Source organism: Leopardus geoffroyi, chromosome C3 (assembly GCF_018350155.1).
Source record: "Leopardus geoffroyi isolate Oge1 chromosome C3, O.geoffroyi_Oge1_pat1.0, whole genome shotgun sequence".
Taxonomy (NCBI): domain Eukaryota; kingdom Metazoa; phylum Chordata; class Mammalia; order Carnivora; family Felidae; genus Leopardus; species Leopardus geoffroyi.
Genome location: NC_059338.1, coordinates 52,352,431 through 52,378,118, shown reverse-complemented (window position 1 = coordinate 52,378,118; position 25,688 = coordinate 52,352,431). Strand labels below are relative to the sequence as shown.

General features: G+C 47.6%; 1 protein-coding gene and 1 long non-coding RNA gene across 6 annotated transcripts in view; one reads left to right on the top strand and one right to left on the bottom strand.

Annotated features, from left to right (window-relative positions):
• The first annotated feature begins 8,252 nt into the window (after positions 1-8,252).
• The window catches only part of TNN (tenascin N), a 63,548-nt gene continuing 46,112 nt past the window's right edge, over positions 8,253-25,688 (top strand). For 4 of the 5 annotated variants that reach the window (XM_045452828.1, XM_045452829.1, XM_045452827.1 and 1 more), the window contains exons 1-5: positions 8,253-8,379; positions 17,604-18,044; positions 19,782-20,156; positions 20,678-20,941; positions 24,295-24,480. In XM_045452828.1, the coding sequence (XP_045308784.1) occupies positions 17,639-18,044; positions 19,782-20,156; positions 20,678-20,941; positions 24,295-24,480 (1,231 nt within the window). In that variant the 5' untranslated portion in view covers positions 8,253-8,379; positions 17,604-17,638. The remainder of the gene's footprint in view (positions 8,380-17,603; positions 18,045-19,781; positions 20,157-20,677; positions 20,942-24,294; positions 24,481-25,688) is intronic. The other variant, XM_045452832.1, reaches the window with a different exon arrangement.
• On the bottom strand, positions 17,883-19,869 carry LOC123585047. Its single transcript, XR_006705870.1, has 3 exons — positions 19,761-19,869; positions 18,783-18,914; positions 17,883-17,977 (listed from the first exon to the last, which is right to left on the bottom strand). It is a non-coding gene; the product is annotated as an uncharacterized LOC123585047 (long non-coding RNA).

Genomic DNA, 25,688 nt, shown 5'->3' with positions numbered 1-25,688 from the left:
CAGAGAGCCTGTGTTGTACTCATGTTCAACAGCAAAAATCCTTTAAAATACTTCCTAGGACTCCTCCAATTCTCTCTCTATACTGAAATTTTATTGTACTGAGGATTTTCTGATTCTTGGAATCTTCTTAGGGGATTGTTAGAATAAAACCTGATATTTTTTATTTTTATTTTTTTATTTATTCATCTTTTAAATATAATTTGTTGTCAAATTGGGTTACATACAACACCCAGTGCTCATCCCAACAAATGCCCTCCTTCATGCCCATCACCCACTTTCCCCTCTCCCGCACCCCTTCCATCCACCCTCAGTTTGTTCTCTGTATTTAAGAGTCTCTTGTGGTTTGCCTCCCTCTCTGTTTGAAACTATTTTTTCCCCTTCCCTTCCCCCAGAGTCTTCTGTTAAGTTTCTCAAGTTCCACATATGAGTGAAAACATATGATATCTGCCTTTCTCTGACTGACTTATTTCACTTACTGTAATACCCTCCAGTTCCATCCACATTGCTGCAAATGGCCAGATTTTATTCTTTCTCATTGCCAAGTAGTATTCCACTGTATATATAAGCCACATCTTCTTTATCCATTCATCAGTTGATAGACATTTAGGCTCTTTTCATAATTTGGTTATTGTTGAAAGTGCTGCTATAAACATTGGGGTGCATGTGCACCTATGAATCAGCACTCCTGTATCCCTTGGGTAAATTCCTAGCAGTGCTAGCTTATAGGGTAGTTCTATTTTTAATTTTTTTGAGGCACCTCCACACTGTTTTCTAGAGTGACTGCACCAGTTTGCATTCCCACCAACAGTGCAAGAGGGTTCCTGTTTCTCCACATCCTCGCCAGCATGTATAGTTTCCTGAGTTGTTCATTTTAGAGACTCTGACCGGTGTGAGGTGTTATCTTAGCGTGACTTTGATTTGTATTTACCAGATGATGAGTGATGTTGAGCATCTTTTCATGTGTCTGTTGGCCATCTGTATGTCTTCATTGGAAAAGTGTCTATTCATGTCTTCTGCCTGTTTCTTCACTGGATTATTTGTTTTTCAGGTATGGATATTGCTAACTTCTTTATAGATTTTGGATACTAACCCTTTATCAGATATGTCATTTGCAAATATCTTTTCCCATTCAGTCAGTTGCCTTTTAGTTTTGTTGTTTCTTATGCCGTGCAGAAGCTTTTTATCTTGATGAGGTCCCAATAGTTCATTTTTGCTTTTAATTCTCTTGCCTTTGGACATGTGTTGAGCAAGAAATTGCTGCAACTGAGGTCAAAGAGGTTGTTGCCTACTTTCTCCTCTAGGGTTTTGATGGTTTCCTGTCTCACATTTAGGTCTTTCATCCATTTTGAGTTTATATTTGTGTGTGGTGTAAGAAGGTAGTCTAGTTTCATTCTTATGCATGTTGCTGTCCATTTCTCCCAGCACCATTTGCTAAAGAGACTGTCTTTTTTCCATTGGATACTCTTTCCTGCTTTGTCAAAGATTAGTTGGCCGTCCATTTGTGGGTCCAATTCTGGGTTCTCTATTCCATTGGTCTATGTGTCTGTTTTTGTGCCAATACCATACTGTCTTGACGATTACAGCTTTGTAGTAGAGGCTAAAGTCTGGGATTGTCATGCCTCCCACTCTGGTTTTCTTTTTCAACATTACTTTGGGTATTCGGGGTCTTCTGTGGTTCCATACAAATTTTAGGATTGTTTGTTCTAGCTTTGAGAAGAATGCTGGTGCAATTTTGATTGGGACTGCATTGAATGTGTAGATTGCTTTGGGTAGTATTGACATTTTAACAATATTTAACAATATTAACAATATTTGTTAAATATTCCATGAGCATGGAATGTTTTTCCATTTCTTTGTGTCTTCTTCAATTTCCTTCATTAAGTTTTCTATAGTTTTCAGCATACAGATCTTTTACATCTTTGGTTAGGTTTATTCCTAGGTATTTTATGGTTGTTGGTGGAATTGTAAATGGGATCGATTTCTTGATTTCTCTTTCTGTTGCTTCATTATTGGTGTATAGAAATGCAACCGATATCTGTACATTGATTTTGTACCCTGCGACTTTGCTGAATTCATGTATCAGTTCTGGCAGACTTTTGGTGGAGTCTTTGGGTTTTCCATGTAGAGTATCATGTTGTCTGTGAAAAGTGAAAGTTTGACTTCTTCTTTGCCAGGTTTTTTTTTTTTTTTTTTTAATTTTTTTTTTTTCAACGTTTATTTATTTTTGGGACAGAGAGAGACAGAGCATGAACGGGGGAGGGGCAGAGAGAGAGGGAGACACAGAATCGGAAACAGGCTCCAGGCTCTGAGCCATCAGCCCAGAGCCTGACGCGGGGCTCGAACTCACGGACCGCGAGATCGTGACCTGGTTGAAGTCGGACGCTTAACTGACTGCGCCACCCAGGTGCCCCTTCTTTGCCAGTTTTGATGCCTTTATTTCATTTTGTTTTCTGATTGCTGATGCTAGGACTTCCAACACTATGTTAAACAACACTGGTGAGAGTGCCCTGTTGTGTTTCTGATCTTAGGGGGAAACCTCTCAGTTTTTTCCCAGTGAGGATGATATCAGCTGTGGGCTTTTCATATACGGCTTTTATGATGTTCGTTCTATCCCAACTTTCTTGAGGGTTTTTATTAAGAAAGGATGTTGTAAGGGGCACCTGGGTGGCTCAGTCGGTTAAGCGTCCAACTTCGGCTCACGTCTGATCTCACTGTTCGTGAGTTCAAGCCCCACATCCAGCTCTGTGCTGACAGCTCAGAGCCTGGAGTCTGCTTCAGATTCCGTGTCTCCCTCTCTCTGTGACCCTTTCCCGCTCACACTCTGTCTCTCTGTCTCTCTCTCAAAAATAAACATTAAAAAAATTAAAGAAAGGATGTTGTATTTTGTCAAATGCTTTTTCTGCATCTATTAACAGATCATATGGTTCTTATCCTTTCTTTTACTAATGTGATCTATCACACTGATTGATTTGCAAATATTGAACCAGCCCTGCAGCTCAGGAATGAATCCCACTTAATCATGGTGAATAATTCTTTTTATATGCTGTTGAATTCAATTTGCTAGTATTTTGTTGAGATTTTTTTTGTGTCCATGTTCATCAGGGATATTGGCCTGTACTCCTTTTTTGTGGGGTCTCTATCTGGTTTGGGAATCAAGGTAATGCTGGCTTCGTAGAATGAATCCGGAAGTTTTCCTTCCATTTCTATTTTTTGAAACAGCTTGAGAAGGATACATATTAACTCTGCTTTAAATGTCTGGTAGATTTCCCCGGGGAAGCCATCTGGCCCAGGACTCTTATTTGTTGGGAGATTTTTGATAATTGATTCAATTTCTTCACTAGTTATGGGTCTGTTCAAATTTTCTATTTCTTCCCATTTGAGTTTTGGTAGTGTGTGGGTGTCTAGGAATTTGTCTATTTCTTCCAGGTTGTCCAGTTTGTTGGCATATAATTTTTCATAGTATTCTCTGATAATTACTTGTAATTCTGAGGGATTGGTTGTAATAAATCCATTTTCACTCGTGATTTTACCTATTTGGGTCCTCTCTCTTTTCTTTTTGAGAAGTCTGACTAGGGGTTTATCAATTTTGTTTATTTTTTCAAAAAACCAACTCTTAGTTTCATTGATCTGTTCTTTTTTTTTTTTTGATTCTATATTGTTTATTTCTGCTCTGATCTTTATTATTTATCTTCTTCTTCTGGATTTGGGTTTTCTTTGTTGTTCTGCTTCTAGTTCTTTTAGGTGTACTGTTAGATTTCGTATTTGGGATTTTTCTTGTTTCTTGAGATAGGCCTGGATTCCAAAGTATTTTCCTCTCAGGACTGCCTTTGCTGCATCCCAAAGGGTTTGGATTGTTGTGTTTTCATTTTCATTTGTTTCCATATATTTTAAAATTTCTTCTTTAATTGACTGGTTGACCCATTCATTCTTTAGTACAGTGTTCTTTAACCTCCATGGATTTGGAGGTTTTCCAAACTTTTTCCTGTGGTTGATTTCAAGTTTCATAGCATTGTGATCTGAAAGTGTGTGTGGTATGATTTCAATTCTTTTATATTTACTGAGGGCTGTTTTGTGGCCCAGTATGTGATTTATCTTGGAGAATGTTCCATGTGCACTCGAGAAGAATGTATATTATGCTGCTTCAGGATGAAAAGCTCTAAATATATCTGTCAAGTCCATCTGGTCCAGTGTACCATTCAGGGCCATTGTTTATTGATTTTCTGTCTAGATGATCTGTCCATTGTTGTAAGTGGAGTATTAAAGTCCTCTGCAATTACCACATTCTTACCAATAAGATTGCTTATGTTTGTAATTGTTTTATATATTTGGGTGCTTCCGAATTCAGTGCATAGAAATTTATAATTGTTAGCTCTTCTTGATGGATAGACCCCGTAATTATGGTGTAATGTCCTTCTTCATCTCTTGTTACAGCCTTTAGTTTAAAATCTAGTTTGTCTGACATAAGTATGGCTACTCCAGCTTTCTTTTGACTTCCAGTAACATGATAGATTGTTCTCTATCCCTTTACTTTCAATATGAAGGTGTCCTCAGGTCTAAAATAAGTCTCTTGTAGACAGCAAATAGATGGGTCTTGTTTTTTTTAATCCATTCTGATACCCTATGTCTTTTTATTGGTGCATTTAGTCCATTTATATTCAGTGTTATTATTGAAAGATATGGGTTTAGCCTCATTGTGTTATCTGTAGGTTTCATGCTTGTAGTGATGTCTCTGGTCCTTTTTGGTCCTTGCAACATTTCACTCACAGAGTCCCCCTTAGGATCTCTTGAGGGCTGGTTTGGTGGTGATGAAGTCCTTCAGTAGTTATTTGTTTCGGAAGACCTTTATCTCTCCTTCTATTCTGAATGACAGGCTTGCTGGATAAAGGATTCTTGGCTGCATATTTTTCCTGTTCATCACATTGAAAATTTCCTGCCACTCCTTTCTGGCCTGCCAACTTTCAGTAGATAGGTCTGCTACTATCCATATGTATCTACCCTTGTATGTTAAGGCCTGTTTTTCCCAACTGCTTTCAGAATTCTGTCTTTATCTTTGTATTTTTCCAGTTTCACTATGATATGTTGTGCAGAAGATCAATTAAGTTACGTCTGAAGGGAGTTCTCTGTGCCTCCTGGATTTCAATGTCTGCTTCCTTCCCCAGATTGGGGAGGTTCTCAGCTATGATTTGTTCATGTATACCTTCAGCCCCTTTCTCTCTCTTCTTCTTCTGGAACTCCTACAATATGGATATTATTCCGTTTCATTGATTCACTTAGTTCTCTAATTCTCCCCTTGTGATCCAGAAATTTTTTTATATATTTTTGTCAGCTTCCTCTTTTTCCATAATTTTCTCTTCTTTTTCACTTATTCTCCCCTCTGCCTCTTCAGTCCTCACTGTGACTGCTTCTAGTTTATTTTTCACCTAATTTATAGAATTTTTAATTCATCATTATTATTTTTTAGTTCCTTGATCTCTGCAGCAATAGATTCTGCTGTCTTCTATGCTTTTTTCAAACCCAGCGATTAATCTTATGATGATTATTCTAAATTATTTTTCAGTTATATTGTTTATATCTGTTTTGATCAATTCTTTAGCTGTCATTTCTTCCTGGAATTTCTTTTGAGGAGAATTCTTCCGTTTCATCATTTTGCCTAGTTTTCGGTCCCTTATGTGTTTTAAAAGCTTGTTATGTGCCCTGAACCTGTGAGCACTACTGTATTAAAGAGGGGCCATTCACTGTCCAGGGCCTGGCCCTTCAGGAGGTGTTTTTTGGGGAGTGTTATTTGCTCTCTCTTGTGACTTGGGTTAATTTATCTGCCTACTCCTAGTGATGTTTTGGACCCTCCACCAGGTGTGCTTTGATTTGTTTGTTGAAGTAGCCCTGGAAAGGAAAACAAAAAACCAAAAACCAAACAGAAAACAAAAACATGCAAATACACAGACAAATAAAACAAAAACAAAAAACCAGAACACCAGCTACAAGTAAACAACAGGGTGGAAACAATGCTGATGGAAGAGGCCTATCCCATACAAAGAGAGAAATGACAGGGGTGGGGAAAAAGAAAAAATAAAAATCGACCAGGCAGAGAAACTATACGACTTAATCCAGAGACAGAGAAGGGAAAATAAAGAAGGAGGAGGGGAAAAAGAAAAGAAGATAAAGTTGTTCAGACAGAGAAACTATATGGCTTAATTAATCCAGAGAGAGAGAGAGTAAGGAATATAAAGAAGGAGGTGTAGAATAGGTATCAGGAGTATGGATTAAATATGTCTGCTTAAACAAACCAACAACCAGAGTAACTAGACTAGAGGAGAGAAGAGATAAGGAGAAAAGGAAGAATATATCTACATAATTAGAACTGTCCGAGAATTAAATCAGGCAATGCAGCAGTGCAGGTCTGGAGGAAGGGCTGTCTGGTTGTCTATCCTGTTCTAGTAGATACGCAGTTACCAGGTGTGCAGGGGTGTGGTTTGGTGCAGGCAGGTCCCACCTCCACTGTGCGCCCTGTTGACTGTTCCCTGAAGCCTCACCTTGGTGGTGATGGGGAGAAAAATGGCGACACGCCAGTCTCTCCTCCATGGACTGGTGTCCCAAGCTACTCTGTTCGAGCTGTGCTCACTGTGACATGGTGCAAATGAGGCACTTTGTCTCGCTCCCCTGACTCTGGTGCCTGATGCTGGGCTGGGATTCAAACTCTCCCTCCACGCACCGGTACTGGGGGAGTGACTCCCCGTGCCATCCGATATGTGGTCCCTGGCTGGCAGGTGCAGGCAGGCTTTGTCCTGTCCCACAGCACTCCAGGGAGGGGATTGCTCTCTCCCACTCTGGACTGCGCCCCTGACCTAGCCACTGAGCCTGGGGCTGGCTCCCCTCCTCCCCAGGTGTGCAATCCGGGCAGCCGGCCCCAGTCTGGAGAAAGCCCGGCAGTTGGATATTGGATCTTTCTCTGTTCCAGTTCATGGTTTTTCTCTTATCCAGATACAGTCCTATGCTTCCCAGCCTCTTTCTCTTCCCTTTGTCTCTCCGCAGAAAGGGATCCCTCCCCTCCATTTGTTTTCTCTCCTCCAGTTCACAATCACACACCTATGGCCCGGCAGGTTGTCCAGGTGGGTCCCTGGAAGCGACTCTCTTTGCTTCCTGGACTCTTGGGGTTCCAAGTCCTTTGGTTTCAACACTGCTTTGTTTGAGAGATGAGGGAACTTCGGATCCCCCCACTTCTCTGCCACGTGGGCCCCTCCCCGAATTTCTTTACATGTACGAGCTCCTTTAATCCTTACCGTAACCACATTATTCTTCTAGAGATGAGTAACCTGAGGCACGGCGAGGTTAGGTCAAAGGTCACTTGCAAGTAGCAGACACAAACTCCAGATACAGCAATCTGGCTCTGGATGCACCTTCATGCTTCTGGGGCAACTCCTCCACCCCCCATCTCTTCGGTCCTTCTTCCCTTCCAACAACATTCAATGCCTACATTGCTAAGTTGAAGCATATGGACTCCTTCCAGTGCATTATAGTTCTGCACTCTGGAACCTACTTCAGGCAGGGCAGAGGTGGGGTGGAGGGCAGAAGGAACACTGAGTGTCAGCAGTGACCCATTGGAATAATTCTGTTTCATGGAAAGAATTAAGGTCTGTCCGTCTGATGGCAAAAAAGGAAGGGCAGCACCAAAGGGCGCCCACGGTGCTTTCCTGGTGATGGAGCTCTCCTGTGACTTGTGTATAGGAGGCTCTGGGAAGGGGTGGGACAAGGGGGCACTGGAGCAGAATGCCCTAGATCTGCTATTCTTGCTCTCGGTGTCCTCAGAGCCCTGCCACTCAGAGCTGCAAACTGATGGCGGGAGGAGGCTAGAGGTTGGCAGGGGGATCTGTCCCTGAGGGTCTCTGCTCATTTCTTCCTATGCCAAGGGTCTTCTCCTATTTTAAAAAATGGTAGGCAATTAAGTCCCATGTTGCTTGAAACAGAAAAAAAAAGAGAGACTTTAGAAAATCTCTTGCAAATCCAAAGAGCCAGCTCCTGGCCAGGAGACATGCAAACTCTTTTAATAACCTTTTTCTGGATCTACTTAAATGGAAACAGTCACCAGTATTTTTAGCTGCTGTGTAACGGATGTAAAAAAGAAGGGGGAAATGTGTACGTTTTTTCTTCCCTAGTTAGAATAAGAAGGAATTGCTCATTATCTCTTAACCGAGTCACTGCCGGGAAGACAGGGAAACACCCAGGAGTCCCCATTGGCTCCTCCTCTGGCCTGGATGGGATTTAAATCCAGGGAGGGAAGCTGAGGAGGGGAAAGAAGGAGGGACAGAGAAGCACCAAGCTCTGCAGCCCGAGGGGCCCAGTCCCTGGGGGAAGTGTTGGAAGTGGTGCCCAGCAGCCTCTGAGGTAAGAAGTCCTGAGGGCTTTACCTGTGAGCGGGAGGGTGATGGCCAGCTGGGCATGAGCTCCTGAGCTGAAAATCCCAGGCAATGTCATTGCCTAAACCTAATTAGGAAATATTTGCCAGGACCCAAGTAACGTGTCCTTAGTCAGCAGTATACTGGATACCCGACAGGGACTGAGTACAATCACCTTCCTACCTGGCCACGTGCAGTCTGTGTTGTAGGGGAATTTCTGCCTGGAGTAACAGATTTTTACATACGATATTTCCTTTAAGTTTTTCGTGGCCTCCTCATCTCTTGTTTCTTTGCGGACTTTTTTTTTTTTTCTTTATTACAATGTCAAAGCCCTCACTTTTTGGTAAGCTTTCTTACATCTCACTTTTTAATAAAATCCTGAAACAAAGCTTTCATTTTCGATGTGATCAGGAAACTGTCCTAACATTCCCCTTTTTTTGAAATTTGGATATGCCAAGTAAGATGATGTTTGCAAATGCACTTAAGAGTTTTGAAGTTTTTTCAAACATTTAATTTTATAGGTTTTATTCCTTATTTGTATTTATTTCTTATTTTATAGGTTTTATTTCTTATTTATAACTTCCCCCAAATTCCCATGCCATGACCCTTGAAATGCCTTGAAAACACCCATATTAAAGCATTTCAAGAAACTATGTGCTGGACTAGTTCTCGGGGTCTTTTTATTTATGTACCTATTTATTTATTTTTGTGGTCAGGAGAGACCTGAGGAAATGGAGAAGGAATGAGTGAGAACAGTCACCTAAAAACACAAAACTGGAGTTGCTGACATGAGCATTTAAAAAAGAACAAATCCTAACATAAAAATAACAAACTAGGTTAGCCACAGTGCCTAATGCCCATAGGCTCCTCCAGGAGCCAGAGTACCACTGAGGTAGCAGGTGACACGTGCTTAGCCATGGCCATAGACAGGTGGCTGCCGAAACACAGGATCTGCATGGGAAGAATTGGTGTTTTTTGGCATTTAGATGTTTGTTGGAGACTCAGAGTCAAGGTGACAATGCTGGGAGACAATCTCCAGAAGAAATAGGAAGTATTAACATCAGTTACCATTTTTTTTCCTAGGGGTACTCCCCTGCTCTCCCAAACCAGACATTCTTTCATGCAACTTTGAATCCTGCTATGTCCCCAAATTTGTGGCTGCAGCTGAATGCTAAAGGAGGGAAAATTACACAGGATGACTTCAGATCGTCTTGTGGCTTCTGGTTTCTATTCCAGCACCGTTCTGTGGTTTGAAATATAGGGTAGACTGAGGTCTGCTCCTGAGAAGGGGCCTGTAGAAATCATGCCCAGATCCAGTGGAAACTCTTGTCCATCCACCACTCATTCCAGAGCCTTGGCTCCTATAGGATCTGGATACAGATATGAGATCATGGTTTAGGTTCCGTAGCAGCATCTGGGGCCACCAGTCAGCAAGCTGGTGATGCTAAGATCTCGAGCCTGATCCCCGGATAGGGTCTCACCACAGTAGACTCGCTGTTAATGTCAACCAGCCACTGTCTGAATAAGTGCTGTTGGTCTCAAGGAGAGACCCAGAGCGTGCGGATGGAACTCACCTTCTTTGGAAGAAGGCTGGAACTTTAAAATTACTTCAATCTGTGGAAAACCACACGTTAAACCAAAGATAGGAAAGGCAATATTTTTCTCATATGCCTCTCTTCATTATCCTTCAGTTGAAACAGAGTTTGTCATGTGAAGCCCCCTACACCTGTGTGTCTAACGTGATGCTTAGGCATTCTGGAGACTGGGTGTATGGTTGGATGTGGGGGAGGCAGGTCTCCGAATTTATGCCCTTGTGCCCATTTTATCTTCTCACTATGCACGAGCCTGTGCATTCCAGTGAAAGTAAAAGGAAGGGCTTTATATGAGGAAGGAATTCATTCCCATGGTGTCAACGGACATCTTTGCCTTTGCCTGATGCTCAGGAAAAGCTTTAGAAGAGCTTAGCACAGAGCCTGGCACATCATAAGAGCTTAGAAAGTGGTAACTACCATTGTCACCACCCCATTTGAGCTCCCGTAAGGTAGACTAATATTCGGTTGATGGAATAAAACAACCACGGCAGCTTGTGACCACCTGTGAAAAGGTGATTGAATGTTGAAGCTGAGTCAGAGACACCGTGTGTCAGCTTTTCTAGCTTGTGGTGTATGGGAAGATTTGGTGGAAAGAGCTCTTCAGGAAAAGAGGTCTTGTGTGGCAGTGAGAGTCATCTACAAGGACTTCTTGGGCACTCGCTTGTTGTGGTCCACTGACCCGGAGGAGTGGGCGCAACTAATGATGCCTGAAATGCCACCATATTAAGCCTTATCCCATGAAACCAATTTTTCATTCTCACCCACACTTGGTATCTTCTATCCTGTATAGAATACCTCTGCAGAGGGTTCAGGGTCACAGGGCCTCGCAATAAGTGTTCACATGTATTTGGCTTGTCTGTAGTATGACCTAGCCGAAAGAGTACTGTCTTGTGCATCTCACATGCTCACATTACTAAAAGAGAAAAAGATCCAGAGGTGAAATCGGTAGGCTGAGGATGAGTTGAGCCAGGCACCCAAGAACTTGCTCTCCTGGACTGAGTACTGGGTCAGAAGACCTTGGGGTCACCCAAGGCCCAGGTTGTAGATCACTGGCAGAATATGCCCAAGAGAGTTTGGGGAAGGATTAACAAATGCCAGGTGACATTTATGACATCAGTGCATCCCTAGCCACCATCTTCACTTTCCTTCATGGTTCAATGATGTCCACCCTGTCATTTGGGGACAGAATATCTTTTTAAGTGACTCTACTGGAAATGGATGATACGATTTTTCTAAAACCCAAAGCAGTGCTCTCATTTGCTTGTGGTTAATTGTAAAAGCAGGATGAGGTAATAAGGGAACCAAAGAAAGCCCTGAATTTAAGTAGAAAGATCTGTAATGGTGGCTAGAAATTGGCTGCCACTCTCTTCATTGTAAGCTGTATATTTTATTTCCTACCAGGATGTGTGTGCTTCTTTGGAGACAATGAGGTGACATGGAGACCATCAGCCTTAGGATAGGAGAGGACTATCTGGGACTGAGGGTCCATCCTTCTCCTTTGGCCAAGCCTTGGTTGACATCTGCCCCTACAGACAGAAGTCTTGGTCTGCTTTGTATTTCTTGGGAAGGAAGTTCTCCAGAATTTCATGAGAAGTGATCATGATTTAACCTCCTTGTGGGGGGTGGAAAACGAATTGTTCTTCTAGGAGATCATCCTTGGCACTGCTCAGAGGGAGTACAGGCATAGGATTTAGTTACTGGGCAGTTCATTTTGAAATGAGCACCTGGTAAGCCCTGAGTCTTGTCTCTTCTCTTTTCTTTCTTTCTTTCTTTCTTTCTTTCTTTCTTTCTTTCTTTCTTTCTTTCTTTCTTCCTTTCTTTTGTTCTTTCTTTCTTTCTTTCCAGCAGAAGAACCCCTCTCTTAAATATGATAGGCAAGAGGACATTGGTTTATTTTTCACAGTTGGTATTCTTCTCACTGGATTTTTTTGAGGGGCGGGCAGTACATATAGCAGAAAGATGAAGAACACAGGGAGAGTGGACAGACCTGGTGTTTGATTTCAGCTCTGTTGCTTATTAGCTCTGTGCCCTTGGGCAAGCTAGTTAACCTCTCTGAACACCTGTTACAAAGAATGGTATCAATTGACTCCCAGGATTTTGAGGACTAAGTGAGAATAATATTTATAAAGTACTTGGCAGTCACCACCGTCTAATAAACCCATACACAAAAAACCTAGGGGAGGATTACTACTTGATACACAAAATATTACCTTCGTCAGGACTGTGCTGAAAATACAGAGGGAATCAACACATTCATGGTCACTACCATGCCCGAGATTTACAAGGATGTCCGGCTGAGGAACTCACATACAGATTTTGGGGCTATCTGTGGTTGGTTGGAAATTGAAGTCACAAGGGTGGATGTGGCCATCAAGAGAGAATGAATAGAGCACAGATGTAGAGCCCTGTGACATCAGTGTGTCTTTCAGGGCAGAACCAGGACTGTCCACCCAGCTGATGGTAGCAGCACACTCCTTAAAGAGCCTTTCTCGAAAAAGCAATGCCAGGCAGCATTTGTCTTGAGTCTTAGTATGCCTCTGCCTGCCACTTCCCCACACCCCTCCCACCCCTTCTGCAGCCAGAATTAAAGACGAGATTGGAGTCAATGAGACTGATTCTTGTGGACACCTGGTTTCCCGTGGTTTCCTGCAGGCACATTCCTCGCATGTAAACCCCCTTTATCGCAGACATTCCTACAGCATTTACCAAATGATTCCTCAACAGAAAAATCATCCCCATTCGGAAACTTATCCTGCATTTTCCTTGGTGACATTTGCTGCCCTGTCCGCCCCCTCCCCACTCTGACATAGCTCTGTCTGTGGTCGGCTGTGCATGCTAGCAGCCTTGGTGAGGTCATCCCTTCCTTCTGCTCTTACACAAAGCAAGTCTCTCCTGCCACGTGCTGGAAGGAAAGACAGCAGGCTTCTCCTCTCGCTCATTACACTTGACAGAAGTGCTAGGTCGCAGATCCCTCCCTCCCATCTTCTTTCCAACAATCACCCTGCCCAGGGAAATCTGAGCTCAACTGGGGGAATCCAAGAGGCTGCAATTAGCGAGGACATCTTGTTACAAGCGACAGGCGGCAGAAGGACGGGCGACACGGAGGGCTCATACGAGGGCTTCTGGGGTTTCTCATATTCCAGGCTTCCCAAAACAAACACAGTGAGACTGGGCTTTGCACAGCCTTGCTGCGGTTTATGGCAAGAGTCTGTAGCTGTTTTGCATTCGTGCAGAACTTCTTCAAAAACCCATCTGCGCTCCATTTGCGTCTCAGAAAATAGTGAGCCATGGGGTGGGGGAGGGGTTTGGATGGCAGGAGTGGGCAGAGAAGTCTCAGTCTGCTTTTCTAGCTCCACTGTTGCCTGGGAAGGGGATCTGGGACAGCGAAAACTCCATTCAAAGAAGTTGCTTTGAGATCAATGTGTGTGGTTATTGGGGGTGACAGAGGTGCTCAGGGCTTAAGCTCAGTTAGTGGACACTGTGTAGACCGGTTTGAATCTGCAGCCTTGCACTTCTGCTGCATAATCAAGGGCACATTGCTTGATGTCCCTGAGCCTCGGTCCCCATTTCGGGGAGTGAACACACAGCTATGCGTGTAACTGTGCTACCATTGTGTTGAACTTTTGAAGATAGCAATTGTGAAATATCTTATCTTTTTTGAGTTTTTGCTTATTTATTGAGAGAGAAAGAGAGAGAGAGAGAGAGAGAGAGAGAGCGAGCACCAGCAGGGGAGGGGCAGAGAGAGAGGGAGAGACAGAAAGAATCCCAGCAGGCTCTGTGCTGCCAGTGCAGAGCCCAATGCGGGGCTCGAACTCACAAACTGAGAGATCTCGACTTGAACCAAAACCAAGAATCTGACGCTTAACTGAGCCACCCAGGCACCCCTTGAAATATTATTATTTTTATCCTATACCTGCCTTCCGACTTGCTCTCCTGGCCCTCCTCACCCCCCGACCCCATCCTCTGATTAAAATCTCAAGCAGATTCCAGAGCTTTTCTGGTTATTTTTGGTATTGGAAGAAAACCCTTTTGTGAAGGACATGTCCGTCCAATATGAGAGCTTCAATCTCCTATCCAGGCCACATGTTTTCTTTTCACCCAGCTTGGGCCTGAGTCCACAGACACGCCAGGGGGCAGGTGGTGAGCCTGGTGGCTTCCTTCCTCCACTGCCTCCCCCAACTTGCCCGGCTGTTTCTGGCTTCTCCAGGTCACCAGCAGGGAGGGGAGTCAGAGAGAAGGGAAAAGGGATTTTTACCTAGTTAGAGCCATCGTAGTTCCTTCCGATGCCCTTGTGGCAGCTGCTCCCAGGGCTGGCTCCATCAGCTCCCTCTTGTGCGACTCTGTCCTGGGTTTTTTAGACGGTCTTCATTCTACCTCCTGGGAACCTCCTCCTGTGGTTTGTCCACTGGGGAAGCATACTCCTGCTGAGCCAGGGGGCTGCCCCTCAGCTCTGCTCCCCCCTCCCATAGTAAGTTGCATAGATTTACACAGGACTATGACCTACGGCAGGACTTAACATAGTCTTGTCTCCCCAAACTCTGGGGTGCAGGTCTCTCCTACTGTAGCCTCCCTCCAATCTCTGCTATGCAGGCTGTTCTAGGCAACCCCCCGCCTCTGAATTCCTCTGGGCAAGGGGCAGACACTGGTCTTTTTGCCCTCTACCTCCTATTCAGACCAACCTGCCTGCAGAAGAGATCCAGTAGAATGTCTCTCTTTAAAATGTGTGGGCACTGGGGTGTCTGGGTGGCTCAGTTGGTAAAGCATCTGACTTGCTAAGATCATGATCTCGCGGTCCGTGAGTTCGAGCCCCGCGCCGGGCTCTGTGCTGACAGCTCAGAGCCTGGAGCCTGCTTCGGATTCTGTGTCTCCTGCTTCGGATTCTGTGTCTCCTGCTCGCTCTGCCCCTCACCTGTGCACGCCCTCTCTCTCTCTCTCAAAAATAAACATAAAAAATTTAAAAAAATGTGTGGGCACTTACCACCCACTGTCCAAATCCCACGCCAACAAGAAATGTCCCACTGACTATTATGTCTGCAGGGTGTTGAGTCCAGTTCCTGGGACATAGTAAGTGCTCAGAAAAGGTGAGCTATGATGATTATGATTAGCAATAACGCATGCTTTGGATTACAGGAAGAGCCAAGGAAGAGTGAGGGGGGCTACGGGGTGATATGAAGAAGAACTCTCCTTTGGGGCTACTGTTTAGTTCAGAGTGGTAGCACGTCCCTTGGGCCCAACACACAGGGCGTCAGGCCAAAGGAGGGAATTGCATAGGGAAGGTACATCCTGAGCTCGCGTGTTATTAGCGTCAGAATGTTGTATTGACATAGAGCAAGTGCAGGCTTGCAATCAGATGGACCTAGTGTTGAATCCCGACTGGGCCACTTACTGGTTGGACACCCCCCGGTAAGTGACTTTGCCTTTCACATCTGGCTCCTCACCCAGGGTAGGCAGACTGGCCCTGACCTTATTTAGCAGCTGTGGAGTTTAATTACGAGGATTAATGCACCTGGCCAATGCCTGGCACCAAGCAGCAACTTGACAAATAACATATAGTATTCTTGTAATGTTTTTATTGTCACTTCTAATAATAATGCTGCCAGGGACCTTCATCCTCCACTTCTTCAAACTAAATAAATGAGGACTCTTAGAAAAGATGACTCCTACAAAGTATGAGATTTTGGCTCAACGAGGCTTTCTTCCTTTTCTGACCAACAGAGTTACCTGCCCAGGTCGACTCTTTGGATGGTTGACTCTGACTACTGATAGGGAAAAGAGACAGGATCAGATGAGGGCCTGTGGGGGGCTTCCGGAGGCTTGCGACGTTCTAGGTCTTAAGCTGGGTGGTGGTTCCCTGGCTGTTGCCTTTGTAACAATTCACTAAAAATGACACCATTTTTGTTGCATGCTCTTTTCAGGATAGATATCACCCTTCACGATAGAAAAGGTGAGAAAGAAAAGGAAGTCATACTCAGTAGTTGATTAAAACCCAAACCTCATTTATTGAGCACTTACCGTGTGCTTGGCATGGCGCGAAGCGCTCTCCTCATACAATGCGGGAAGCAGGTGTTATCATTCCCACTTTACCAGAGGATGATGGTTAACAAGAGGATAAGGAGCCTTTGAAAGGCTAGACACCTAGGACCTGATTTGTTTTTCCAGCACATTGTCACTGCCTCTTATAATGGGGAGGGAGAGCCTGGGCTTGACTGGGACATCACCTCCAGGAAAGGACAAGGCTTCCTGACTTCAGTCTCGGTACAAATGCTTACGAGTTGTAAGTTGGTCACAGAAGCCCATTGGCCAGAGGCAGCCCTGCAGCTCGGTTTCTAGCAAAGGGGGGCCGTGACAGCCCAGCTGAGAGGTGTTCTGGTGAGTGAGTGCCCCTGAGCGAATGTGAGGCACTGGCTAGGTCTCCTGTGTCTGCCCGGCCTCGGTCTGATAGTGGTCAAGAACGTGCCATCCTGGATAGGAGCTGGAGACAGAGGTCCTTCTCCACACTGATGGAGGAAGGCTCACACCTCCTGGGGGCCAAACCAGAGGCGAAACCTAATCGCCTGCTCCTGCCAGGGTGACCCGGCCTGACTGACAAACCAGGCCACTGAGCATGGATTTGAGGGTGACTGAACCCCTTGGCTTGGGTGGCTCTTTGCTCCTGCCTTGGGAGGGCTCCGGGAGGGACCAGCCTTGGGTCCTGTCCTTAAGAGGCTGACAGCCTCATGGGGAGACAAATGGCATACAAGAGTAACTGTAACACAAGGTAGGCCGTGAAGAGACTCACAGAGGAACCAATACATTTCTCGGAATGCTCAGCAGGAGAGCTAGTAGTTTCCAGCTGTAGTGAGATGGGCGGGGGGGGGGGGGGGGGGGGGCATGAGAGAAGACTTCATGGAAGAATTATTTGTATTAGAAGTTCTCATCTTTGGCTGGCTCGCAGGCAGAGGTGGTGAGCAGGACCCTGGCCTGGGGTCTGAGGACAGGCTCTGCCCTTCCTGGCTGTGGCACCTGGGACAACTTGCTCAGTCCCTTGAACCTTGGTTTCCTCACGTGTGCAAAGCAGCGTGACAAAGTGGGGATGAGCATGGTCTCTGGATTCAAATTCGGCCATCCTGGCTGTTTGCCTGTGGGCAAGTCACTTTAGGGAGCTGAGTCTCAGTTTCTGTATCTGCAAAATGGGGTAGTAATAGTATATTCTGCGAAGCATTGTTGTGAGGCTCGAATAAGGTAATCAACGCAGAACATTTAGGACAGCGCCTGGCACACAGCATGCTCTCTAGGTACGGCTGTTCTGTAGGTGGTGTTAATGGGGAGGGTATTACTCGGTGTGTGGTTTAGATCAGGGATGGGGAGATCAAAGCCTGGTGGGTCGCAATTGTTTTCCTTGTCACTATTCGTCAGATGAGTATTGAATTAGAGGTGAAGAGGAGGGTCTCCCAGGGAGTGAACGTGTAAGCAAAGACAGGAAGCAGGAGAAAGAATACAAAATTTAGTTTGGATCCTTAGGAGATGTAGGATGTAGTTCTGCTGGGTTCTCAGCTTCCTGTGGACTCTTCGAATCCACTATAAAGGGCAATTTCCACCAGCAAATCTTCATGGCTTTCGTTTGCATCTTTTCTGGATACAGGTCTCCGAGAGCATCTGCTCCCTGTCTCCCCAAGGATGGGTCTCCGGGGGATGTTCTGCTTCCCTCTGGGGCTCCTCTTTGGCTCTGTGCTGTTGGTGGCCTCAGCCCCGGCCACCCTCGAGCCTCAGGGCTGCAGTGACAAGGAGCCACAGGTTACTGTCAGCCACACCTACAAGATTGATGTGCCCAAGTCCGCTCTGGTCCAGGTCGAGACTGACCCCCAGCCCCTTAGTGACGATGGGGCCTCGCTCCTGGCCTCAGTGGGGGCCGAGGAACAGAACATCATCTTCAGGCACAACATCCGCCTGCAGACGCCACAGAAGGACTGTGAGCTGGCAGGCAGCGTCCAAGCCCTCCTGGCCCGAGTCAAGAAGCTGGAGGAAGAGATGGCGGAGGTGAAGGAGCGGTGTGATGTTCAGCGCTGCTGCCGAGGAGTTGCCGGTGAGCTTTTACCATCTGGTATTCATTCAACAAACAACTAACGGGCGCCTTCCACATGCCAGATGTCCTGTGGGGGTCTGGTGTGCTCCCACCTCCCTCTGGGTTTTCTGAGGGTGGGGTGGGGGTCTCATCTTCGACACTAGCTCCAGGAAGCATCTGCAAGCCTCAGTAGAGAGGGACCAGCAACTCTTTGTAGAAAAAATCTTTAACGTTTATTCATTTCTGAGAGACAGAGTGTGAGCGGGGGAGGGGCAAAGAGAGAGGGAGACCCAGCATCTGAAGCAGGCTCCAGGCTCCAAGCTGCCAGCACAGAGCCCGACGAGTGGCTTGAACCCACGAACTGTGAGATTATGACCCCAGCCAAAGTCGCTCCCTTAACCAACTGAGCTACCCAGGTGCTGAGGGACTGGCAACCCTGAAAGGGAGTCTGGACTCCTGAGTTTACACTTCTGGGCGCTGTTTGACCTGTGGATCCAATCTCTACTGGAAGGGGAAGCAGTGGGAAAGGCAGGAAGGATGGTCAGCCTTGGAGCTAGACAGGACTGGGTACAGATGGGTTTCGCTGCTTTTTAGTTGTGTGACTCTGGGTCAGTTCCTGAAGTTTTCTAAACTGCCCAGTTAGGAAAACTCTATCCACTAGTCTAGTTCTGAGGACTCTAGATGCCGTACATAAGTTCCCTGGCCCATAGCTGATAATTACGAAAGCTGATCCGAGTATCCAGTGGTATGTTGGCGTACCTGTTCATGCTGGAGGAAGTGCTACCGTTGAGAGCGCCTCCTATGTACCAGACACAGAACTAGGCACCAGGGACACTGCCGTGAATGAAACAGCACGGGATTGCCGCCGAGGAGCCTGCATGTCCAAAGTTTCTAGGAAAGAGAGAGGGTGTTCTGAGAAGCAGGAGCCGGGCTGTTGAAGGGCCAGGGCCTCCAACTGCCTCTTGCTGCCTGGGGTCAGAGAGGGGAGCCTGGGTGATCCCTTCTCCCGCCCCTCACCCCCGTAGTGAGACGCGGCCGGTTTGTAGCTTCTGGAGGCCCCCTTTGCCAGGATTCAGTTTGGGTTCATCTCCCAAGGACCCGGCCTTGCTAGGTCCTGCAACCTCCAGCCAAGACAAGACGAGCTTCTGCGCTGGCGCGAGGACGCCCAGGCTGCGCCCCCATTCTTTAAAAAAAAATTTTTTTTTTCAATGTTTATTTATTTTGGGGACAGAGAGAGACAGAGCATGAACGGGGGAGGGGCAGAGAGAGAGGGAGACACAGAATCGGAAACAGGCTCCAGGCTCTGAGCCATCAGCCCAGAGCCTGACGCGGGGCTTGAACTCCCGGACCGCGAGATCGTGACCTGGCTGAAGTCGGACGCTTAACCGACTGCGCCACCCAGGCGCCCCAAGCTGCGCCCCCATTCTTAAACGTCCTAAGTAATTACTGCCGTTTAGAGCAGAGGGAACCCTAATTCACCTGAGCACTTGGATGAGAAGGGGAGGGGAAGGGGACTTCCCGTGGCTTTGGGGGCATAAAAGGAGGGCACAGTTTGTGGATGTCACAGGTCAGAGTCCGGCCGGTCGGGGGGAGAGGGGGCGAAAAGGGCGGACCCCAGTCTTCTGCAGGGGCCCTGCCCTCCTTCAAAGACAGTGCCCAGGGCCCACCAGCCCGCTCTTACCAGAGCTCCAGGGAAGGAAGAGGCCCACTCGCCGGCCCGCACCCCCTCCAGCCTACCTTCCTCTCGCCCGCCGGCAGGTGCCAACGGCCACTGCAGCGGCCACGGGACCTTCTCCCCCGAGACCTGCGGCTGCCGCTGCGAGCAGGGCTGGGAGGGCGCCTCATGTGAGCGGCCCGCCTGCCCCGGGGCGTGCAGCGGCCATGGGCGCTGCGTGGACGGCCGCTGCGAGTGCTACGCGCCCTACGTGGGCGTCGACTGCGCCTACCCCGCCTGCCCCGAGAACTGCAGCGGCCACGGTGTGTGCGTGCGCGGCGCGTGCCGGTGCCACGAGGACTTTACGTCCGAGGACTGCAGCGAGCGCCGCTGCCCCGGCGACTGCAGCGGTCACGGCTTCTGCGACACGGGCGAGTGTTACTGCGAGGAGGGCTTTAGCGGCCCGGACTGCGCCCAGGGTGAGAGCGCCGACGCCCGACTCTCTCTTTTCCCTGCTGGGGGCGGGCAACCTCAGACCCTGTTACACTTGGTGCTCATGGAGGGGGGGTGGGGGGGACTCGACGTCCAGCCCACGCACTCCAGAGCCCCCAGAGGGCTTATTAAACACAGATTGCAGGCTCGGCCTGCGTGTCTGATTCGGCGGGCCTGAGGTGGGGCCCTGGGGTGGGCATTCATTAATAAATTCTAGGTTGCGGGACCACTGATCTTATGTGATCTGATGGTGCTGTGTGTGTGTCTGTGTGTGTCTGTGTGTGTCTGCTGATGACCGGATCAGGGTGAACTCCCCCTCACGTAACTTTCGGCGGGTGTGTGGGGCGGGGTGTCCAGAGGGGTGCTCAGCATGGCTTCTTTGTGCTCTGACACTTGCCACCACAGTGTTAAGTGTATAGTAGGTGTTTAGTGAATACACACTGGCTATGCATCTCCCCTCCCCTCGCTTGCTTCACCCTCTGCACACCTGTTCCTGTTCTGCATACAGTGGTGGCCCCCCAGGGTCTGCAGCTGCTCAAGAGCACGGAGGATTCCCTGCTGGTGAGCTGGGAGCCGGCCAGCGAGGTGGACCACTACCTCCTCAGCTACTACCCCCTGGGAGAGGAGCTCTCTGGGAAGCAGATCCAAGTGCCGAAGGAGCAGCACAGCTATGAGATCCTTGGTTTGCTGCCTGGCACCAAGTACATGGTTACCCTGCGCAACGTGAAGAAGGAGGTTTCCAGCCGCCCACAGCATCTGCTTGCCACCACGGGTGAGGAAGCGGCCAGGTTTCCCAGGAAAGGCCCCATTTTAAATGCTTTCTTCCATCGTCCCTTCAACTACTCAGAACATTGCCCTGATTTGGGGTTGAAAAGCGTAGCTGCTGCAATCCTAGTTTCTGGAGAAAAATCTCAGTTCTTGCTCCCCTCTCTCTGCTCCTCCAAGTCAGTGATAGAGCCTGCTGGGTTGGGGCTCAAGGGCACTTCTCTGCCCCCCTGAGAATAGTAAGGTCTGATTGCCCTGCACCACACACAAGCAGCCAAGGAGCACATCTGCACACCCAAGCCCTCGTTGAGCCTTTGAAACCATTCAGCAAGTTCAAGCTGGGATGGGTGAAGATTTGCTGAAGCCCCCTGCATCAGATTTATCTTAGCAGGAAAGAGAGAGAACAAACTGTAATTGAAGACAGCTAGCGAAGAGGCTTGGGTAGGATTTGGCTGGCGAAACACTATAGGACTGGCATCAGTGGGGATCGCCCCAATCTGAAGGGTCAGGGATGGAGGTTGGTATTGGAACCCAAAAAGAGCTGTGGGAGAGGGCTGCCTGAGGAGGTGCTTTGGGTAGAGATGCAGCTTTGGGTAGAGAGTCCACCTGGAGGGAAGGAGAAGGAAGGGAGGGAGGGAAGGGGAGGAGAACAGTTGCCTAAACTCTCTATCCTGCCCTCTGATCTCCTGGTGACTCACTGGCTGAACTTAACTAGAATCCAGAGGGCAAGAGAATCTGACTAACACAATTCATAGAGGTCATAATCTGGGAGACAAGAGGATAGAGGATGGATCTGGAGGGACAGAGGTTCTAGCACACCACCTAATGTTACCACAGTGTTTGGAAGGACAGACATCACTGCTTACTATTTAGAATTTCTTGTTTTCTTATGAAAGTTCTTAGATCTTCAAGGACTTGGAGAAACCTATTATTTGAGTGAGTCTGATCCATATATGCACTCATCATGTTTTACTGAACATCTACTATGTACCAGGCATAGTGTTTTGGATGCTAATAAAAATCATCTGCCTCCACCCTCTGCTAAACTCCTGGGGAAAGATCCAGGAAGACCTGGATGGATGGGGTTTGGGGCACATGTCTCTGCAGAAACATTTCAGTTGCCTATCCTGTTTGGCGGTGGAGATAGGGATGGCTCTGTATTGGAAGGGGCCATGAAGGACCTGTCCTCCTGGGAGCACAATTTGCAATTGCTTTTGTCACCCCCCTCCAGCCATAGACCCCTTGGAACACTTCTGGAGTCGAGCAGGTTGGGTTTATTGACTGTTGGGGGTGGGACAGCTCACTGCAGGGGCTGTGAGCATCTCTGTAAGAGCTTTAGAAAGGACTGGGATACAATTGGGACTTGTATTTAGGTGATTTGGGGGAAGTCAAAGCCAGCAGGGGTTTGCTTTGGCTTGCATGCTGTCAGGAAGGGGAGTTAATTCTATGGTAACTTAGTGAACCTTATCTAGAAAGAACAGACTAGAGGGAGGCTAAAGCCATCATCAATAAAGAAAGGGTAGTCACTCATATCAGGAGAGAGAATATTTAGTCGTTTTTGTGGTTTGGACCATTGTTCACATTTTTGTCTGTGTTCTCACACGATCACAGAATGGTCCTGTTTTGTCTTGATCTGTCATGGCCACACAGTGGCTTATCTGATATTGATGTTCTGTGCAACCATTTATGTTCAATGGGAGCACACCCAAGCCAACCCAGTGAGAACCAGGCCAGCCCCCCACTGTTGGGCTGCTTTTCTCTTTCTCCCATTTTTGTCTGTGGCTGCCTCCGCCTTCAGACAGGCCAGTGCCCCAAGCTTCCCAATGAAGAGCAGAGACATCTGTTCTGAAAGTCTTAGTAACCCCTCTTGGCTTCTGCTCTAGGGACTTGTAAAATCTTGTAACTGCGAAGCTTGTCTTTCTGTCTAATCTGATTCATGTTAAACCCATTCTTATTTGCTCCTCAGGGGAGCCTCAGTCCGAGAGATACTTATCCCCAAAATAATCTTGAATATTTTCATTAAGTCTCCGCTTTTTCATTTGTGAGCTGAGTAGGACCCTTCTGTGATTCTTGAGTCACTTCCATTACTCACGTCTTGACCTGTTCCCTCAAGGAATTCCCACCTTCGAAGGAAGAGCCTGGAGGCTGGCAGGTAGAAGCCAGTAGGTGGGAAGAAATTCTTCAGAGAAAAGGTTCTGTGAGCTTCTTTGTTCATAACAGTGAATCAGGAACATTCAGAGCTGAGGGACCTTGAGAACACCATGTTCACCCCCTTCCTGATGCACAGATTTTCTGTCCCATGTCCTTGACAAGTGGTCAGTAGGCCTAGGTGGGAGCACCGCCAAGGTGGTGAAGGTGGGCATGTGACCGAGGAGAAGGGCAAGGCTGGGGAGTCTAGGGACTTGTCTTCCCTGTTCCAGACTTCAGGTCAGACCACATCCACCTGGGATACGGCCTTTGGAATGCAAAGTACTCCCAGAGAATAGGTCCCCTCCCCAGCCACCACTCAAAAGTTCTTCCCTTGGAGCCACACCAGGAATCCATTCTTTTGTATTCATCATTATAATTCCATTGTTTTCTTAGGGGAGGGGGGAAACATTGAGCCATTAATACTTGCTGTGAACAAATGGGCCCAATAACTCTCTTTTGCAGGCTGGACAGGTTGGGCAGCTGAGGGCGCCAGGTCTAAATTGTGGTAGAAAGTGCAAGAAGGATCCTCAGAAGGACCAAGTTAAAGTTCACCAAACTACTATATAGTTTGGCTTAGCGTTAGTCCTCATAGGAGAATCTGAGAGGTGAGGAAGGAGCTATAATTTGGGAGACAGAGGACGAGAAAATTTTAAAATTTCAAACACGTTTCCCACACTTTACATGGGAGGGCCTGAGTGCCTCATGCTGGGGTGCAGTCTTTGAGGGACCCTTCTGTGATTCTTGAGTCACTTCTGCTAAAGGGGGTGTTTCATTCAGAGCAGTCTGCCCCCAGGGCCTGGTGGTTTGGATGACTGGTTGGATCTGGGATCTGGAGGTTCTGGAGGTTTGGATGGCTGGTTGGAGAGGTGTGGCCCAGGACTTGGCCCACGGCAGCTTGGGCAGGGGGGCAGCCTGGCATCTGATGGGAAGGGATGGGAGACAGGAGGCTTTCCCAGAAGATGGTCTTCCCTCCATAGATAATGTGAGGACCAATAGTTTATTTGCTACTTTGGTAGTCTTGAGACACCTGTTAAGGACTGTGTCCTGGGCTGAAGCACTCTCTCAACGTGTCAAGAAAGGGCACTGACCTGGTAGCCAATGGCCTGTTACAGACCTGCTGGACCTCTGCTCTTCACTGCTTTCTCCTGCCTTCCTTGACCCCTGCCCTAGATCCGGCTGTGCTTGGCACCGCGTGGGTGACAGAGGAGACTGAGAGCTCCCTGGATGTGGAGTGGGAGAACCCCCCTACTGAGGTGGACTACTACAAGCTTCAGTATGGCCCTCTGACAGGGCAGGAGGTGGCTGAGGTCACCGTGCCCAGGAGCAGTGACCCCAAGAGCCGATATGACATCACTGGTAAGAGCCAACACTGGGCATGTGAGATGTTCGCCTTGGATGCCAAGGTGGGGACAGTGTGCACAGAGGGTCCTGGGGCCCTAGGAATCACTTGAACTCTGACCCTGGAAACTACAAGATGTGAGCCCATTCTGTAGGCCTGCAGACTGTGCTCCAGCATCCCAGAGCTGACTGGAATCTCAGAGCACCTGGTCAACAGATCATAGGCCCGATGTGCTCTTGAAAACTGCCTGTGTCTCAGGGTGGATATAGTGGCACAGATGTTCCTTTTGGAAGAGCTCTGTGTGTGTGTGTGTGTGTGTGTGAGAGAGAGAGAGAGAGAGAGAGAGAGATAGAATGAGAGAGAGAGACTGGGTTGTTGGGCATGTTGCATGGGGAGTCATACTGGGAGGCCTGGGTGGGGATGTCCTGTCCCAACTGACCAAGTGAATCTGCTGAGTGCTGAAAATCTGATGGTTGCTAAGGAAATGGGACCTGCAGGGCTGGATCATGTTTTGTGGCTCCTGAAGCTTATAGAATTCTCAGGGCTCTCTTTAGGGAAAATAATACACAATCATGAATACCCCTGTGAATACCCTTGGAAGTGGCCTATGCAGGGGAGGGGGCCCTGAGGCTTCTTAGCGCTGTGGTTCAGTTCTCCTCTGGGGCCTCATTCTGCTGTCCGCTCTGTGAGTTGCATCTTGAAAGGACATCTTTGAGGTTCCCAGCATTGTAGAGCAGAGAACAGTGGGTGTGTCTCACACGTGCCACTATTTGTCTGCACTTTGCCCCCGTCTGGATATCGGTGCAGGTGCCGTGAACAACAGTCATTCAGATTTGCTGCTACAGAGAAATAACAAGCAACAACAACAGCAAAAGGCAGAGCAAAGAAGAAAATAATGGAATACAATGAGGCTAATTAGAAAAGAAACTTTTGAGGGAAAAGGATTGCTGGGGGCAGAAAAACACTCGGGCTGTAAATAAAACTGGGAGATCTGTGCTTGGTGGCCCAAGGAAGGAGCTCCATCAGGCCCTCATCCGCTCTGGCCCCCTGCTCCCCCATAAGCCTTTCGACAACGCCTCGTATCCCACCGGTCCTGCCGCCCTTTCTCTGCCTTAGATTAGCCTTCAGGTGAGGAGCATAGCCCCTCAGCTCCCTCACAAGAGAGACCCTGGGGGAGAGCAGGGCTGGGGGCGAGGTTCTGGAGCCGGAACTCATCATGCACTGG